General features: G+C 44.0%; 1 protein-coding gene across 1 annotated transcript in view; it reads left to right on the top strand.

The window, feature by feature from the left end:
• fam172a (family with sequence similarity 172 member A) overlaps positions 1-20757 on the top strand; it is a 158869-nt gene that overhangs the window by 73361 nt on the left and 64751 nt on the right. Inside the window, exon 8 of the mRNA XM_041936781.1 lies at positions 805-924. Within this exon, the coding sequence (XP_041792715.1) occupies positions 805-924 (120 nt within the window). The remainder of the gene's footprint in view (positions 1-804; positions 925-20757) is intronic.

Here is a 20757-nt window from a genome sequence, read left to right as displayed (position 1 = left end):
CAGTGTACCCTCTTGTGGGAACGTATTGTTGATCTCTCTTGTGAAGCAGACAGTTTGATAGGAAATCAAAGTCTAGAATCAATGTCACAAGTTCATTAACAGATGCCCTTTTCTCGCCTGTACTTTTACTATTGTTCTTTCCAGCCCTGGATAAGCGTTTACATCTCTGGTTAATTAAACATGTTGTCTGGTCATGTGTGTGTGCGCTCTTGCACACGTGTGTGTATGACTGTGTGCATGCAGATGAGAACCTATGTAAGGGTATTCATTTGTGATTGCACGCCTGGGTTGCAAAACTGTGTGTTTTTAAGTTTTGTATATGCACGCGTATATCTCCTCTTTGTTTTGTTTTTTTTTCCTTTGACCTTCCCCTAGTGTCTTCCCATTATGCGTCTACTGGTGTATGGATGGGCCATTGATTCAGCAACAGGGTGCAAATTAAGATTTAAACGTTACGTCACCCAGCCTATTGAGTTTTACATTTAGGGCATTTGCAATATGCAAGACTTATTGATCTGCTGAAGTGTGGCTCTTTATAGAAATCACCTCAGGCCACCACCACTTTTTTGTTTCTCTTTTAAACCTCTCTTTTTCGCTGGCCGCAGGATGCAGGTTTTGATGCTGTACCATTAAATGTCTAAGAGTTTGATAACTCTATTGATGCTTGATTCTCATTGGATGGACACACATCTTAAATAATCTGTAATTGCACTTGATTTTGCTGTCAGCCTTCAAGCTCGTAAGATATCTATCCGTCTCCTTTGTTATGGATATAACATTTGCGTTGTTTTTTTTGTGTTGCAGGAAAACGGTTCCTCCGAGGAACACGTGCTGTACGTGTGGGACCACTTTGTGTCCAAAGCCGCAGCCAAGAATGTCTTCATCATGGCCCACAGCTATGGAGGGCTGTCTTTTGTTGAGCTGGTGAGTGTTTTAGTTTTCCGCTTATCCTTCCTACCTCCCACCGACAAAAAGACACACTGAGACACACAGTACACTCCTGTCAGCACAATCACTCGCGTGCACGTTCATGTTGGAAACTCTTCACATTCCAACAAACTAAAACTCGAGTTTGCAATGCCACAGTACACGCTAACACCCCTACATGCGCGCAAGTATTAGTATGCAAAAAAGCTACGTATTCTCAAAACCACACGCATGCACATAAATACAAGCACGCAGAGCAGTACTCGCACCGGTCACCTCAGGGAGACAGGCAGCCGAATGATTGTGTGTGAAACATGGTGGAACGATTAAAAATAAATAGCATTTAGTTTCTTCGAAAAAGTACTGCTTCTGTAAACAATCTGGTTCATCCTTGTCCTTGGGCACTATCCACCTCCTCTACACATCAAGAACAGGAAGAAAACAGGGGGAAGGAGAGAGCTGGATAAAGAAATGTAGGGATGGCAATGCAACAACAGTGGTACTGTTAAACCAGGTCTGCTGCAGAGCATGCAGATCTCCCAGCCTTAAGAGAGACAGAGGATCGGTTGAAAGATGGTGGGAGGGAAGTGGATTTGAAGGAATTAATGGTGCACAGGGGAGGGTGAAAATAAAAGTTTGTCCAGCGTCTTGACTTTATAACCGCACCCTTTAGCTAAATGGGCCTACAGTGTGTCTTTTGTGGCTTATATGAAGGCTTCTGAGGTTAATGCTTTATTTTCTAGTCTTTGGTTTACTGTGATGTCCTTGTGGGATTCTGCATCACACACTGAATCGATCATCACTTTCTCTTCTGTTAGTGTTTTAATGACTAGAGTTACCTAATAATGAAGCTACATTGTGCAGATTGCCAATAGCATCATGGCGAGTATTCTTACCAGGTTGGAGTTTACATTTGTACCCGGTTAGCTTGGCTTGCTACTTACTGCTTGATTTATCACCTACTCTAATGTCTGTACTAGTCTCATAAAAACTCATGCACTGTGTAGTTAATGTGCTTCAAAAGGGATAAAACCTCACTCTTTGAGGCTTTGAGCTCTTTCGAACCATTTTCACACGCATATATTACTCATAAATTATAAAGATTCAAGTTACAGGGATGCAATGTTTAGGATTTTTGCTGATGATATAAAGGTAAAAATTGGTGCTTTGTGTTTTATACTCTATATTGCTTTTTGCTGTCTGTATGACTAATTATTGCTGCACAATGGTTTTGATTTATTTCGCTTTACCACTGAAAAGACAACAGCCACACGTGCCACATATTTTAAAAGCAACAAAGTCATTTTAAAAGCAACTTTTAGCTGATAAATTACGCTATATTAAACATCTTTGCACTTTTTCCCCATGCTAATTCCAACATCCAGCATCCAGCATAGAGCATCTGGCTTCTGAAATTCCCACAACCACTTGTACGTAGCTCGCTTGGCTCAGTGCCAGGCTTATTGCGAACACACTGTGCTAGCTGCGTTAGCATTTAAAAAACTGTTATTGCAAAGGGCTGCACTGTATTAAGCTCTGGTAGCTAACATAGTGCGCTAGTTGTGTTTGCAAGCCTCTCTATGATCTGAGAGCTGTGTTACATTGCCAGTCTGCTGGTTTCTTGATCTGAAGGATTTACTGCTAGACTCACCACATCCCATATTATTCAGGACATATCTCTCCTCTTTTCTCAGGAAAGGGAAGAGGAGGGAGGCAGCACAATGAGGATACGGCTAGTGGGGGATTAAAGGTGGGCACTTGTCCCACTGGTGTTTTCAGGAATATTTTATTTTCTTTCTTTCTCTTTCACCTACTCTTTTTTGTTTAGTATTTTGTAATTTTAATTTGGCTGCTAAATATTCATGCAGTGTTTTGTCCGTGACAGCCTCACAATCTCCTGGGCTTTCTCGCTGTGTGACGAAGACTAGCTATTCTCTCTATTTGTCTCTTTCTGTCTCTCTGTGTTTCCTTCAGTCAGACTCTCTCTCAGTCTCTCTCTGTGTGTAAAGGCCTCAACGAGGTTCTAACTTCTCTCTTTTAAGTGATGTCCTTGTCATGTGAAAACCCTGTTAAAAACACTCAAATACAGTATGTGCATATATAAATACGTAGCATATAGCAGATGCAGTATGGAGAAGATAGCATCAAAGCAGAGACTTGAAATATCTTTGTGTTTACTTTAAGGTGACAAGGTGTTCAAATGTGCCATTGTCAGGTTTCCCTCGAGGCCGTCCCAGCTTCTGTTGTCTAACAGCGTTGAAACACCTTCACCTCTTCCAACCTGACATCCACACAAGCACATATATTCAGTTTTTTTATTTGCTACCCACAATTGTCCACCTCTACCTATCAGCAACTTTGTCTACAGAGGGCAGTGTGTGTGGACTTGTCCAAGTCTATCACACCAGTTTTGAAGAGTTTTTTTTTCTTTTTTGTGCTACAAATTTTTATTTAGGTGCACTGCTTCTCCTGGCTGTTCGGCTTTTATCCAAATACACTCAACCTTCTCCCCATTCAAAGACCTGTGCTGTGCAGGAATACCACATAAATACACATGTGGGAGAAAAAAAAGCAGCTATCATACATTTCTTACTTATTATTGCTGTGTTTATATGCTCCCTCGCATATAAGCGTACACACACACACACACCCACATATACAGTACATGCACACACCGTCTACTTAATTGAGGAGAAAGTGGTCCAGCGGGACGCGGAGGGGAGCTGTGTGCGCATGAGCAGGCGAGTGGAGAGTGGAGCCTTGCGGGATGAACCGTTTGACACATGAGAAGACCCAGAGAAAACAAGCTGTCTGTGGGTTAATTACTACTCCCCTTTGCAGTTAATAAATACATTTCTGATCAAGCACATCAAAAAGGCCCGCCATTAATTTCTCCTGCTCGCTCCCCTCGCTCCGGAGCATGTTAGCCCCTGTTTGGAGCGCTCAAGTGTTTCATTGCAATTTGATTTCTTTTAAAACACTTCACAGTGTGTACTGACTAATTATAGATACATCAAAGAGTAGCTAACTGCCTTTGAATGAGAGCGTGAGAGAGAAAGAGAGGCTTGCGCTGCAGGGGGAAGGCTGCTCGCTCTGTCTCTGCTTCGCCCCCACTTTTCTCGCCCTTTTCCCCTCTCTATCATTCTTTAGCTATCACAGAATCCATCCATCCATCTCAGTTCACTGTTTTTCAGCTCTCTCTTTCTCTCCCTTAGAGTCCCAAGTCTCCTCTGACATCTGCTTTCATGCTTGGCCAGCCTGCTCCTCCCTGCTCCTCCTTCGCTGTCTCTCTCAGCTGTATACTGTAGTTTTAAAGGAAGATGGGTCATGTTCCCCCAGTCGTGCTACTTTGTTTTGAACCCAGTATTCTTGTACTCCCTTCAAAGTCTAAGGGGTTTTAGCATGGCTGTGTACTGTCTCTCCCTCTGCGCCTCTCCACCACACACACACAAACACACACATAAAATGCGCCTCTGATTTCCAGGTCTGTATTATCCTTTTTTTTCACCTGAGGACAAAATCTCACCCCAGAATAAACTGCAGAGAGAGTAAGGGGCCGAGGGGATAGAACCGCACAGAAAGCCGTCCTCTCTCCCTCCGCTCAGCCCGTCTTTTCATCTTTCTTCGTTGCCAGGAGTGTCGGGGGGTGGACACGTAAGTGTAAGGGGTAGTGGTGGTTGTGTTGAGGAAGGGTTGTCTAACCCGCACTAACCTTCCCGCTCACAGAGTGAAAAAGGAGCACTCTTATTGGATAGGACAGGGCAGCATTATATAAGGTCTTATGTAAGAATGCATCTGTCTCCCAGTACACAAATGTGTGGGTGCCAACCAGACAACCAGCCAGCCGCCACAACAGCCCCTCAAAAACATGATTACAGATTTTAAGTGTCCCCTGCCACATACATACAGTACATGCTTGCAGAATATCTTTCTGTACACTTTCTGTATAGTGCCATCTGTTTCGATCTATAATGAATATAGCTAGTTTTCTCTCTGCCGTCCTTGGTTTCATGTGTGTGTAAGTGTATGTGTGTGTGTTGTGGCTAGGTGTCAGATGTGGGAAGAGATGCTTGAGGTGAGATATGGAGGATTCGTTCACTCCTTGTGGACTTCATCGCTATACCGGTGTGTGGAGGATGAGAAAGATGAAACACTGGCGGGTGAATCAGCCTGAGTCGGAAAAGTTTGTTTTACATAGCTCGGAGTTTAGAAAGCGATTGAATTTCCCTGCCATGATATGGCGTCCTCAGACTAATTTAGAGCGTTTTATGGTGCATGGTATGTGGAGATGCACAAAGATGCTAAATGCACTTATTTCTGTAACGCTGTGCTTTGTGCCTAATCACATTCGCAAGTTGAATTACAAAGAAGGAAAAGTAGTATTTACACTTACTTACTTACTTCAAGATTTCTTATTCATTTACCACAGAAAGTTTTCTAAACAAACTCATTGGCATTTCTCTCTGCAATGCACCTGTTTTTACTCTGCATTTCACCACAATATTTGCCATCCCATAATCCACTCTGCTGCATGTCTTGTTTTGTGTTCCGTCGTCCTGCTAATTCCCCCTCTCCCAGTCGTGGTGACCCTCAGGGCAGCGGCGGTGCCAACTATGCCCTCTGTGCAGGACTCTTGGTCTGGCAGTGGTCTGTACAGCTCCATGACTGGCATGGCAACATCCCACTGAACACATAGCGCCGTGCGAACGCTTCAGTTTGCAGTCTTCACCCTTTTTACAGCGTGGCTCTGGAAGTTCACAAAAATGTTCACATGTAAAGATTAGAATACATTATGTTAAGCTTTGTTATTCTACATGATCCTCATTCTTACTGATACCACTCTAAGTATGTACATCTGGTCTTTTTGACACTTACACACATGTAGAGCTCAGGCAGGAGACCAGGGGTCAGTTCACATGTCACACCATTGTTGATTGTTTGAAGGAAGTAATAATTTTAAGCAAAACCATGATGTTTCCCTAACTTTACCAAGTAGTTTTTGTTGCTAAGCCCAACCAAACTGCGGCCGTCATGTGAAACATTTCTCACCAATCATTATTTTGAAAACAGAACCGGATGATACATAGTTAACATTTAACTAACTTGCAGAAAGTGTTTTCACGCCGGAGTGCAAAACACGACACAGACACGTTGGACTGGCGGGTGTATCGCATGCTTTGGCGTGATACTGGTTTGCAGCTTCAGTGATTTTAAAGGAATACTTGATATTTTTGAAAATATGCTGCTTTTTAATTTTCTTCTCATGTATTTAATGTGTATGTCTTGTGTATTGTATTAATGTGTAGGAATAGAAAATTAGAAATTGCAGTTTAAGGTGCTTAAGAGTGTTTTAGTCTATTTAATGACCAGCTGTTGGGAGAAGTGACTGCAACCACTCTCTTAGAAGTCCTGTCCTAATTGTAAAGATGCCGGCTTTCTACACTTTCCTAACTCTTAACAAAAACCAGCTGATTCTCCGAAGGATTGGTGGCCAGTTTGCCAGCAAACACACCCTCATGTAAATAAGACAAATTTCTTTTCTCTTTGATCAGAAATTAGCCTTTCCACCCTGCTTCCAGTGTTTGTGCTTCCCTAGACTGAACATGCCCAGGACCAATCTCTCTACTAAATGCACAGACATAAAATTAATATTGATCTTCTTATAGTATGAAAATCCCAGTCACACAGCAAATACAATTATAGCCCTAAAAATTTTGGGAGTATGCCTTTATGCTTTGTCAAACTAAGTTCCACGTTTATATCCATCTGAAATGCTCTTCAAGGGCCTGTGCAACCTTCACCTGAGTTCATCACAACACAAGCAAAAAAAAATCACTTTACTGTGTTGACAAAATCATCCCAGCTGTGAAGACGTCCATATGCAGGCTCTGAAAATCCCCTCGTCTAATGTTGTATGCACGTCTCGGCCGCCTTCGAAACTCTGAATGCTAGTCTGTCTATTGCTTCTGGAGGGGATGAAGAGAAGGTTTGTTTTTATCTCAAGGTTCTCCATAGCTGGCGGGCTTGCAAGCGGTGCAGTAGTAGTGCAGTTTCCTGTGTGTATGTCTGTCTGTGTGTGCTGATGTGCATATGTGTGTGTGTCTGTCTATGTCTGCAAGTGGGTGCGCACATTGCTGTGCGGGTTTGTGTGTCTGGTGCATGCGTATGTGTGCGCACGTACGCCTATGTGCACGTCTGTGTGTGTCACCCCTAGCCTGGAGAAGCCGGTATCGTCCTGAGCAGAACAGCTTGGTGGAGAGCAGCTATCAGAGCCACGTTAGGGGAGGAAAGGAGGAGAGGGTGAGAGGCGATGATAAATGGCTGGGGCACACTAGCTGAAATTAGTGGAGCCGTATGCAAAGCTGTGGTGTTTTGTTTGATGTGAAACAAAAGGACCACCATGACAAAAGTGCCTGCCAGCCGGCACAGCAGGACAGCAGCCCTCAGGACATACACCATCACCACTGAGAAAGTATGTACGTGCGTTTGCACGTGTGTTGGTACGCACTTGCGTGTGCGTGGTAATGCGTGCATATCATGCATGGTGCTGTTTTCCAGTCCTGTCTATATTATGTATATTATCCCTCTCTGTGTTTTTGTGCTCTCCTCGTAATGACAGACAATGCCTAGCCCTTTGTACACCATGAAAAGACATGGCTTCTTCCTCTGTACAGCTACAGCATATTTGCTCTATTAAGCGGCTGAAATATAGACGTCTAATTTCTTTGTGAATGAATAGGCATCTTAGAGAGCGGCTCTCCTCTTAACATAAGGATGTAAATTGAACTGTTTAAATGTCACGGCTAGCAAGCTGATTTGATTTGAATTGATTTGCTTGTTTCTGGAAAAAAAGACCTCCCTTGCCAAACCTTAGCTGCGCTGGCTGCCACAGATAGACCAAGGTCTTTCTTTCCACCTCAACAACACATTGTAGGGCTTCTGAATTCTTCTATCTGCTGTGATTATGTACAAATGGCCTTCATTTGCCATCCATTTCAAAGCTGTAGTGCTGCATTGTGACTAGAGGCAGATGACGCAGACCAAATTACAGCGGGTTTGCTGCCTGAAAAGGATACTCGCACAATAGGCTTTGTGAAGTATTCCCTTCAATACGTCGCCATTATTCTCACCTTTGTTGGTGTTTCTCTCTGTGTTTCAGGAGCATCTTTGGTTTCTAGATTACATTTGTGGTGTTGGAGAGGATTGGGGGGTTGAAAATACTTTACTCACCTCTTGCCTCTCTCATGCTATTCCTTCAATATCTCGGAAAATTGATTTTGTAAGAAATTAGGATTTTTTTTTTGCCGTTGCATTTTTTGATTGCCTCCATTATTAATTCTGTCTTGTTCTATTGATGCACAGTTGCGAGACAATCAAGCTCGTAGAAAATAAACGCTGTCATAAATGACTCTTTACATTGTACTGTACATATACTAGATTCCTGCTTTTCGTCAGGTTATCTCATAATGTCTCCACTAAGTGAAGGGAAGCAGCCTGAGTAAAAGGCAGTACACAATTGCTTGTTTCCCTAACTTTTGTTCTTCTTGTGAATGCTCCAGGGTTAGAAAGGTCATCTGAGACGTGGCCAACAACCACGGGCAATTCAAGGCATCACTTTCATTTTCACACTATTTAAAGTCTTGGGTATATATGTCTTTATTTTGATCCAATTCTCCTATAGCGTGCTCAACAGCCCAGAGGTAGACATGGAGCTGTTGCTCTCACTTCAAGCTCTGACACAGGAATGGTCAAAACGCTTCAGGAGCATCAGCAGTTCAAGAATCCCTCTTTCTCGCTGTATGTGTCTTTAAGTACTCTATCTCAATCTTTCTCCTTTCTTTTCCCTTTTCCTCTCTTTTCTCAGTGGTAGTCAATAGTTTGAGCGCACGGCTGTCTATCTTTTGTCATGACTAGTTCAGTAAAGTTGCAATCCACTATTTTCCGCTAACAGAGAGAAAAGTTGTCAGTCTCCGCCTTTGCTGCGGTTGCCTCGTACATAATAAAGTCGTGCACTACTTCTAATTGGTCTGCGAGAGCTCTTGAATGACACCAATTTCAGACTACAATGTATGAGAACATTAGTAAATGTCAGCTGTACGTTTTGAATAGTTTGTCTTATCCAGTCCTTGGTCTGACCATCCGCGGCTTTAAACGGTCGAGCACGCTCTCACCAGGTCGTCACGGTTACCCACTCTTCTCCTTCGTTCCTCAAAACACACAGATGTTGCCATGGTGACATAATTGAAAATCATTACACCTCAAACAAGTATTGTTGAGGTGACTATTCATAAGTCTCCTCTCACCTTTTTGTCCGCCTTTTTTTTTTTCTCCCTATAGTGAAAAGGAAGCGAAAAATCCATCTGTCCTCAGTACATCATTGTGTAAATCTTTATTTTTTTTATCTCTCTTGTCCTGCCCCACCCACCCCCATACCCCACCTCTTCAGAACAGGGTCTTTCTTGCCACTTTGTGATATAAGAAGCCAAGCGCGTTAAAGTTCATTTGAGTTCAGCGAAATCTTGAGGGATTCATCATTACATATTTACTGGCTGAGGCTGATCTTGCTGTAAGGTTCTACCCTCGTCCCATTGATCTAGTGCGCATGTTCACTCCCGAGGTTACGGGACGTGCTTCCATTTGCATAAGGCCCTGGGCAAGGTTCTTTCCACCATTGATTGGCCTGTCCATGAGCGCCCCGTGCCTTCTCACATTGATCACTTTGTTTTTTTCCCGGAGACAGTGCTACACAGAGTTCAGCTGCAGCTCCGGCATATCAGACCTGCCGGAGGAAGAGAGAGAGCCCGACAGAGAGAGAAGGAGAGGAAAAAGAATGAGTACAAGAGAGGGGACATGTAGGAGTCAGAGGGTGGGGATGGCAAACTTTAGAGCTACTATCTTAATAATTCTGAGTACTTTTCCTTTGGATTTTGACACTTAAGCTGAGAAAGTAACCAGTTTCACCCCGCCACCCCTGTGTAGGTAAACACAGGGGTAAACAAATGCATATATGCACATCATCACATTCGCAGTGAAATACACAGAACACTCAGGACACAGACAGATATTAGCATTTCCACTCATACCGCTGAAATTGAACAGCCGCCCTCCTCCCCTACTGCTCGTCCTCACCCTCTGCCTCAACCCTGGTCTGCTCGTATCACTGTGCTGTAGAGGAAGCTCTGCTCTCCCTACGCTGTCTTTCACTCCAGTTTATTTTCCCTCCTCTTGCCTGTTTCCATTCTTTTACCAAACACTGTCTGCCCTGTAGCTGCTCGGACAGTCTTCCCTCTCTCCACCTACTCACTCGGTCGGCGAGGATGCTGTCTTGATTTACTCAGGGTTTCCTCGCCGTCTACCATCTTTGAGCAGCGTGTTTTTATGCTATTTTAAAATCAATAAAAGTTTTCTGTGTTGCTTTTGAGTCAAGTTTATGGCAGACAGACCCTACTCATGCGTCGGTTATAGTATGCTTGTATATGATATGCACAGTAGTTGGTGTGATTGTTTAAGTTTTTGCATATTCTTGTATTTGTGCAGTTTTATGAAGCTTGAGGAGGGCCGGCGCTAAGAGTAGGAACACTGTTGTTCCTAAAGAATTTAAAGGTAATTAACCGTCTGAAATAACTCAAAACAGAGGTCTGCTATTATTACACGGTCATGTTTCTTTGCGCTCTGATTTATCCAGCATGGCGTCAGTGGCGACGCAAGGCTCAGACTCCCATGATGCACCTCTTCTCTTTGTTCTGCTGTGTGAGAGCAGCGTGCGGCTTTGTCTGCCTCTCTCGTTCCTCTCGGCTCGTTGCCTCAGAGGCAAGGTCCCGCTCCCTTTCCTTTCCTCTACTTCAGACCTCTCTCGCTCTTTCATTCACTCTTTAATACCCGTCGGGCGCTGCTGTCCTCTTCTCTCGCTCCTCTCGCTGTCGTTTGCTGTCTTTTACCTTCGGTTTAATTCACATCGAAGCTCTCCTTCGCTGTCTCATTCTGCCTTTGCCCCTTGCCCTTGTTTTTAAAAACGTCAAACCGTTCCCTGTTGTTCTTTTTTTTTTTTTTTGACTCTCACACTCTTCAGAGCTTCTTTGGACCCCGTCCTACTGTCTCCCTCTCACCACTTATCTTAACTTACCTCTTCTTGTTTTCTCCCTTTTATCCCATGCCCCGGTGTATATGGTCTTTCGCCTGTTCTTTGCTCTTTCCCTTTGCTTCCGATTCAGTCGCTTTCTTTCTCCCTTCTCTCTCTTAACCTCAACTTCACATCGGCCTTGCTACTTCTTTCTTTGCCGTCTCACTCCGATCCTTCACTTGAGACTGACCTCACTTCTCTGTATGTCTCCTTCACACTGTTCTTTATATTTTGTCTTTTTCAACAAACGCCTCTGTCCAAGACCACCATTTTTCCCACTGCCTCTCACATTCTCCTTCCTGCTGTATTGAATAATCATCTCTGACATGCTGTTTATTTATTTTGTGTAAAGCGCTAAACGCTTAAAATCATAATCTGCACCTCATCATTCATCTATAACGACGAGTGAATCATCCCTTTTTTTCCCTTACCTGACAATGGAAGATTCAGTCTCTCCATTTGGTTCCATTTTCCTGTTTGTCCCTTTGCTCTAACTCGCCTTTCATTCTTGCATCTCGCCTTCGCTGTTCCCACTGTGGCATTTCCATGCATTCACCTGCTGTGTCTGGGTGTGTCAGCTGGTTACGACCTAGGTCACCTTCAGCAGAGAGGGAATACGAGCGGTTGACGTGAGGTTTGAATGTGGCGAAGATGACATGTTGACAGCTCAAATGAATCGCTTGTCACATGTCATTTTTTCTCCCTCCCCCCTAGTTAATTCTTCCATAAGAATGCATACAATATATGAGAGGAATCTTAGGACGTACGGGGTTGCAAATTGTCACACAGACATCACTTGAATCCAACACATTCAATTCAGCTTCCTTTTCTGTGTGTGTGTGTGGTTTTTTTTTTTCCTTCTCTGCCCTCAAGACTGTGAATGGTCTCATTCTGCTGCGAATGTAGGTGGAAGAATAAGTCTCAGGAATTGAAAGGAGAGAAAGTGTCGCTTCTGAAAAGCTGCGAGGAACAGCTAGGCGGATCCTGGTGCAAATGTCAGTGAACTCAGTGACTCCAGGGTTGAAGTTTAAACTCTCTCTCCCTCCCCTGCTTCTGCGTCTCTCATCCTCTCGCTCCTTTTTGCTTTTTCCCTTCAAACTCCGCATCTCCATCCACGCCCGCCTCCTTCACTCTCTGCTCTCCGTCTTTCACTGCTTTTAAAGTTGACTGAATGCGGTGTTGGTATTCTGCGGTGTTTTCGCCTTGCCTACTCCAAACCCTCAGCACCAGGGTCACAGCATTCTTTTAGTGTGTTTGTAAAGAATTTTTCAGTGTCAATGCATCACCGGCAGACTGTGCGGTTTATTTGCTGCACATATCTCTAGTGTTTAAACGGAAAACATAACCGTGGGATTTATGGCAAAGGGAAAACAGGCAATTCCACAGTTTCTCAGTCACTTCATATGTTCTGCACTTTAAGCTCGAAACACCCCATATTGGCTATTCAGCTGATCTATACCCAACTCTATATCCTGCGATACTTATGGAAAGCCTAGTTTGAATCCTTTATGGCAATTTTTTCCATGGGTGTGTTTTAGTTATGTACCTGCAGTAAAACATATTTAATTTTTTAAGCCTGGAAAGCTGACAGTGAAAAGAGATGAACTGTTTTATGTGCCATTTTAAGGCTTTATGTGCTGTGAAATACGATGGGGGTTATGAAAGAGCAAAAGGAAGAGCGAGCGAGGAAGGGAGAAGGAGAGCGAGGGAGAGACTCCTGGTGTGGAGCAGCCTTTGATGCCTTAGCTGGCTTGGAGCTGAATGCGGAACTCACTGAAGGGTAGGCCTTGTTTCATGGTGGGAATATGAAGCTGGATGTGCTGTCCGAGTGGGAAAAAAAAACATGCTTTTGCACTGATTTTTTTCTATTGCGTTCATGTTTGTGTACACATGTTTTTATCTTCAAGCATGAGCGTGCATTTCGCTCCAAAAGGCCTGTTTGTTGTCCCGGCGAGCTAGGTTTCATTTCTCCTCCGTCATGTCACTCATTAGTTCGTGGTTCATGTTCAGATCAGTTACCAGGCCACGTTGGGTGGCTCAGTAATTCTCAGTCAGTGTGTGTGTGTGTGTGTGTCCCTGTCTCATATATATTCTGCTTTCCTATTAGATGGCTTCACACTCGACGATTCCTCTGGACTCTTCTGACATCGGCTTTCATGCGTGGCCTGCCTGTCTCTCTCCCTCTCCTTTGCCCCTCACACTTTCTCGGCCTCGAACATTACAAACATCTTGGTCGTGTCAAGACATCTTTCAACCCCCCACCACCACCACCAACCAACTAACACGTGCAATACAGCCCCATCCCCCATACGTGCGTCCTCAACTTCCATCCCTTCTTCATCCCTAGCTGCCGTCCCTCTCCTTCCTTCCCCCAGTGTCTTGCCTCCTCCACCTTATTCACCCACCCCCACCCTTGTGCCGTCCACATGTGATGCCACTGCTCCCATGATTCCAGCCTCTTCACCCCCCTCTTCCTCGCTCCCCTCCTGTATCTGTTTTTGTGGCTTTGCTAGGGGTGATGGTTAGTTGATTTGGTCTGATTTCTCTTTGATGAAAACACTAGGGGGCACTGCCTGTCCTTTGTTACCCCTCTCTTTCCCTTAGCAGGCTTCCATGCATGTGTATTTTGGTGTGCGTATCTATCGTCTGTGTCTGTGTGCCCGTGCATGTGCTCCTGTTTCTGTTTGTATTTTGTTAAAAAGCAGTCCCTTGTCTGTAATGGATGCCACAGATCTGCATTCAGACAGACAGGAAGGGAGGACGGCAGGCAGGCAGCAGGTCTCTGGTGGTCACCAGGGCTAGTGCTCTGCACCCGTCCGCTCCCCCCGTCCCCACTTCCACCCCCTATTTCTGTTTGGGTGAACCCAGGGGTGTGGGTTAATGAAAAGGGCTTGGACCACCGAGCGCAGCGACAGTCATCTCCCAGACACCTCTGCTCACCTCCGGCCCTCTGAGACCCTTCTCCATGACAGGCCCCCCCTCTCCACTTCTCTCTCACCACGTCGGCCCTCCTTCCCCCGGGTCGCACCACATCGTCTGGCTGCCCGGTGGCAGCTCACCCAGCGTGGCATTACACAAAGGTAGATAAACTAAAAGAGAGAGCGGGGCATTTCTTAAGCGTTTGAGAGTTTTTGTGTGCGAGGAAACAGCGATTGCACGAGAGAGCGAGTGCCCTCTTTATCAGAACGGCAAGGGATTTAGACGCGGGTCACATTCGGGTCGGGTCAAGGAAGAGCCGGCCCCAAAATAAAAGATCTGCTCCAGACACCACGGTGGAAAGGAGGCGACAGAGAGGACGCGGACCTTTGTTTCTACTCCGCTGGTCAAGAGCTTGTTGTGACGCTCCACTTCATGCGGTCACACCAGCAGGACTCTTGTTGTTTTCTGTGCATCTTTTCCATACACTCAGTCCATACTCAACAACTAGTGACCATGCTCTCTCATGCGTCCTTAAGTCCGCTGATGAATTTGATTGTTTTTGATAGAAAAAAAACCCAAACTCTGAATTATTGATTTGTTTTGGGATTTTTTTTCTTTTTGTGGTAAGCAGACAGCTGATGAGGGGTGTTTGATAGTGCTAATTGGCAGCTCCCGTCCATGCAGTGTGTGGTTGGTGGTGGGTTGGGGCTGGGCGAAGTGAAGCGCTGCTATTGTTTAGAGGTGTCAAACCCAACACAGAACAAAGAGGACGGGAGAAATGTGCTGTGCTCGCCTATCAGTGTGCTGAAAACAGCTAAAGTACACACATACACACACACAGGAATTATTATATATATGTATATGTATATGTATATGTATGAATGCACATGTGTACGTCCATCCTCACACATACACGCGCACGCACACACACAGCAGCACATTACCTGGAGTGATGTACACCAGCGTTCACTCACACTGTCATGCACACGCTCATACACACAAACACCTACTGACACACACATGCACACTCTCAGACAAACAGCCTGAAAATGACAAGATAATCACCACATTCAAACTTACCTTCAGCTCTGGGTAAATGCCTTTCTCTGAGATAAACTAATAAATATACTGTTTTCTTTTCAAATGTTCTCCACTGAAGGCCCTAATTACCATACGCTGACAAAGACCTGACAGAGGTGTAATAGTTAAAAAGGTAATTTGACTACAAGTAGGAGTTTGGGTGGGGAAAAGGGTCAGTGTGCTTTCCCTCCACCCCCCCATCCGCCTCTCTCTTTAATGGTTTATTCACGCTTTTCGAGGACTTTTTGCATGATTGACTGACAAGGTCTTTTTCCGAAATAGCATCTTCAGTAATGAGAAATAATTGACTCCCTAATCAAAAAAAGGGTTCATGGAATCCACAAACCCAACTGTAATCTTCCGTGGCATTTCCAGCAGAATTGACAGTCCTCATAGCTCCGGGCTCTATACCACTTTGATTTAATTGCTTTTTTTATAAGATTAATAATATACTTTATACTGAATTGTGTGTGTGTGTGTGTGTGTATGCCTCGTGTGTGCGTGTTTTCGTGTGTGTATGTGTTCCTCACCCTTCTCTCAGGCTTTGTTTTTAATCAATAATATCACTTGAAAAGCACTTCAGCTGGTGTACTACTTTTTGTAGGTTTTACATTGAATTCATTAAGGGAATCACTGCGATGATTTCATTATGACTCAAAGTATATTGGCGTGCACATTATTTAATAAACTACCGTAAACGATGCAAAAGAATAACAAAGTAAATTATATAGAAAATTATATACTAGTGTTCTTATGTTTTATTCAAATTGTTGCGTCTGTGTCTAACAGCAACAATAATAACAAAACCAATAATGACAATAATAATAATAGCAATAATAGTAATTAATTGGCTGTGTTTGTTTTAATTATTTTAATATCAGTGCGCTCTCATTAATTATATATTATTTTATTACTTCTTTTGCCTGATTTTTTTAGCACCCAAAGTTCATTTTTGTTTGTAACTTTCTACTTTTATTTTAACTATCTATGGAGTTTAAAGTGTTTTAAGTAACTGACTGTGTCATTTAAATTTATATTCAAAGCTAGAAGGGAAGATGTTTTTGCCTTTAAATCTGGTCTGACGGAGCGTCGTGATACAATTCAGGTGAAATTGGTGTATTTTTTTTTTGGTGTCTTTACCCTGCGTGTTTAACTGGCTAATTGAATTGCTTTGTATTTTCTTATACACTATATTAGTATTATTTTTTATCTTTCAGTCTTTTGTCTTGATTAATTTGGACATAAAAATAATAATTTAAGCGAGTTTGCCTTGAGAACTGCAAAGTTTTTACATGATGGGGCAAATTAACTGGTAGCTTCCTCCAGCCTGTCCAATTTGTAATATGGCCTCAACCCCTTCTCCTTTTCTTTCTTTTCTGACTCATCTTTCCTCTCGTTAAAAAACTGTTTTAAATCATGGCTAGTGGCAATGAGAAGTTAATTTCAGATTGTTATATATTTCCATTAATTTCAGTTGGCCTTCTGTAGTTTTCCCTCCCTCACTCTCTCCTTCCTTTGAGTACAGGGGGATCACAGAGCCTGTTTTTTTCTTTTATTTTTTCTTTTTTCCTTTTTGAGGAGCTCTCTCTTTCCCCCTTGCCCCACAGCACAGGAGACGAGCAAATATGAAAGAGTAGAGGATGATAACTGAAGGGAGGAACGCTCTCTTTGTCACTTTCATTAGCATTGCCTTATACCTCTCCACCCCTTTCCTTTTTCCCCTAACTTTTTTTTTTTCCCGTTTGTCCATGAGCGCCTACTCACTCAGAGATGGGTCGAGTGGCCCTGGAAGTTTAAACAAAACACCTCCCCTGTGAATCCAACTCCTGCAGCCCTGAAGGGACACACACACACACACACACACACACACACACACACGAACACACCAAAAACACACACACACACCTGATTTGCCAGTACTGTGCAGAGCAGCAGGCGCCTCCAGATTTGTTGTTTTTGTTTCATTTTCCGTCTCTTCCTCCTCCCCCATTCACAGCTAAGGTGAAAAACAGTCCACCAAGATATTTGGGAGATTTTGCCATCACAGGCTCCACCTTTTCAAAACACTTACAGTAGCTGGACTTCATGTGTTAATTTGTACAGCATGAAAGTGGATTTGTATGGAACAGCAGTGTATTTAAAAAATAATAATACAGGGGCATTTGTAGATAATGACGAGACAAGTGAAAAAAGTCGCACGATTGTTAAAATTTAGCTCTACTTAAACCTCATCACAACAAATTTAGAAGAACTAAGTAAAAATTGCACATCATAGCTTGTTGAAATTTTCTCACTGCACCCCAATTTAGAAATGTTGGCTTGGATACCAACTGTGGGCTCGGTTAGTACAAGGAATCAGTGTTTATCAGCCCCTAAGGCTGTGTGTGTGTCTGTGTGTGTGTGTGTCTCAGAAATGGACAGCAGTACCCGATGGATATTTAACACATTAGCTTTGGCAGAGCTGAGAGTGGTGTGAAAACACACTGATTTCCTAAGTGGCAATCATATCAGCCTCGCCGTCAGAGAGGCAGCAGAGAGCAAACATCTGTGTGTGTGTGTGTGTGTGTGTGTGTGTGTGTGTGTGTGTGTGTGTGTGTGTGTGTGTGTGTGTGTGTGTGTGTGTGTGTGTGTGAGAGCATGCATTCAGACTGTTTGTGCACATCATTTAGACACTGACTCCTGTACTGCTTTAGATTTGTACAGTACACTTCATTAGTGTGTGTTTGATTCATCAGGATTAAGTGAGCTTATTTAGCTTTTTCAAAATAATGTGCCTCATAATATTTATTTCACTTGTATTTAATGGAATCTGTTTTCTGTCTTCTGATATTCTGTTGTTCCTGCTGTTTCCTTCATTATTAATTTTATCTAACTCCAGTCTTATCTGATGTTCAGGCTCGCTGTCTACCTGCGTCTTTCCTTCTGCATCCAGTCCCTCCCTCCTCTGTTGCAGCGTATGCCTGCTCTGCACGTGCGTGTCTCCCCCTGTCTGTCCGCGGTAAGCTGTCTCCTCCCTGCCTGGGTTCAGGGAGGCCTCGGTTCTCCTCCATGTCAGTATCACCCTGAGTTACGGCACAAAGGTCTCAGCCTCCTCCTCCATCCACCCTTGTTAGGCCCTCTCGTTCCCTCCCTCCCTCCGTCAATCCCATTCTCCCTCACCCTATCCATCCTCGTCTCCTGCCGAGAGTCACCCATCCGAAACTATGTTAAAACAGGGTCATCCCCCGGTGTGCACTTAAAGGCTGTCCCTTTAACCTGCTCTGAAATACTTACGGCTATTATTATAGCTTATAAATCATTAAGAAAGTTTAATTATACGAAAATTTCATGGTGGAAATGTGCAAGCTGACACATGGGAAGGGGAATTTAATGGGCCAGCAAGTCCCAGCACCGTGAGGGAAAATATTGAGGTTAGGTTTCTATTTTACAGCATTGCCGGAGGGTTGGGAGACAGGGAGAAAGACAAGAAAGAAGCACTTTCGGAGTGAGAAAGAGGGAGAGAAAAGCCGAGTGGAGATGATGAGGCCTAGACTGCATCCAGTGCGCAAAAGTAACTTTCTCATTTCACTCTGTAGACCAAAGCGGTTAATATGGCCAGTTGATTTGGGAATGATGAAGACATTGCCTACCGTACCTTGTGCTGGTTTTCTTAACTAAGATGTATTCTAATTAACACAAGACTTTAATTAGTCGCCATGCCGTAATTTCAGTTCGTTAAGGAATGCTGCCTAATTAGAAATTACCATTTGGAGATTTTCTGTAATTGCTGTCGCTAAACAATATATGCACATCCTTAACTACTAATGTTACAAAACTTTGTCCACTTTCTTAATTGTGTCAATATCATTTCAATGTGAACATTATATGGGTATTGTTGATATAGCTCGAGCAGCGACCACTCGTCTTTTCATTGTGACAGAATGTAAATTGATCAAACTGTTGGGACTTGATATCATTAACACTTACCACTGTGCAGATGTTAATTAGAAATTAATTGAATTCTGTTGTAGTAACTGTGAAATGCTGCTATACATTTGAGCATCTTGGCTCATTGGGTCTGAAGGATTTCAACGCGATTCCATTGTAATAAAAGATAAAAGTTGTAATAAAAGCTGTCAGTCAAGTAAAAAACCAACATGAATTCAAGTGTTTCAGGGTCTCGTTATTATTTTATGGAATTATATATTATATACACATATATCTACCCACAGAAAGAAAAAGATTTCTAAGGCAAATCACTTCTGATTATGTGGACGACGAAGCTACATACGGTAGTTTGAAGAAGTAATATAAGAAAAAAAAGCTTTTTTTTTTATATAAATGCATGATTGCACATACCTGCATGAGCCTCACACATTAAAGCTCTCACATAACCTCATCTTGACTGAACTAGATCCCTTTTTGTAAGTGAGCAGCAGTTCCTTTGCACCAGGCTGCTATTGTTTATGAGCACTCCCTTACCCACAGCCCCATTTGTCCCACCCTTCTCCCCTCCCTTCATCCCATCCTCCCTGCCCTCTCTCTTTCCTCCGTCCTCCCTTCCCGTCTTCCTCTTGTTTTCCATGTGGGCACAAGCAGGGCGCAGCGCCCGCAGCCGGCAGGTTTCCTGGCACGCCGCTTCTCATCCTCTGCCTTTTGTTTCCACCAGTGGACAACCATTCTCCACTTCTGCTGTGTCAGTAAATATTTATTGGCCTTCCTTTTCCTCAACGCCCCCACTGATGTTGGTGTGTTTCTGTCCGCTGTATAGATATGTGTGTGTGTGTGTGTGTGTGGTTTGCATGTTTATACACACATAGAATCCTCCCCAACACGTACACAGACGTACACCACCTCCCACTACCCCGCGTCCGGTGCTGTCACTCACACAATTCAGCGATGCCCCCTCCTCACCCTTTCATATCTCACCCTTTTCTCTCCACCCACCGTCCTCCCTTTCTCTCTCCCTCATCTTCCCTCCATCATGTCGAAACGCAGTGAGAGGAAAGAGGAAAGAAAGGAGGAAGTTATTGCAGTTTTCTCCTGCTCTCTCCCTCCCTCACCACGACCAGAGTTCATGCACTGGAGAGTCAGAGGGGAAAAAACCCGGCAAGTAAATGCATGTGACCTCGGTGAGCAAAACCCCTGCACACTCCCACAACACTGATAGATGCACACACACAAACACACTCCCTCTCGCTCCCCAGGGCCCTGTGGCCTCGTGCTAGAGAGGGCTTCCTTCCTGCGGTTAAGACAAAGGAAGCTGGGGACCGACAGAGGACCTGGGACCGCTGCTTCAAAGCCACAGGAAGCGCTGGTGTTGTCTCTTCCTGTGGAGGGTGTTGGAGCGTGGGGGGCCAGCTGCATGTGTTTTCACAGCCAGGAACGAGTAGGGATGAGTGTGTTTTGTGTGTGTGTGTGTCACAGACAGGGTAGGTAGCTGAACACGCTGCTCCTCCACTCCTATCCACCCCTCTATGACCTGAGATCAACTGCTCGCAGCGTACAGTCGCACACAGATAGGAATAAGAGAGCTAGCACACAAACGTCATCCCTGCGGTGAATCCCCCGCCATTAAAAGCCAAATCCAGCTGAGCATCATCAACGTAGCCGCTGTCTATCCATAACAGTCTATTGTCCTCATTGATTCACGATAGAAAAACTCACTGCCAGAGCATCAGTCAGCCTCTATGTTTGTTTTTCCAGCCCTTGCCACTGTCTTTGCAGACTCT

This window comes from Chelmon rostratus, chromosome 5 (assembly GCF_017976325.1).
Source record: "Chelmon rostratus isolate fCheRos1 chromosome 5, fCheRos1.pri, whole genome shotgun sequence".
Lineage (NCBI taxonomy): Eukaryota > Metazoa > Chordata > Actinopteri > Chaetodontiformes > Chaetodontidae > Chelmon > Chelmon rostratus.
The sequence above is the reverse complement of the archived record's forward strand: the minus strand, read 5'-3'. Positions and strand labels throughout refer to the sequence as shown.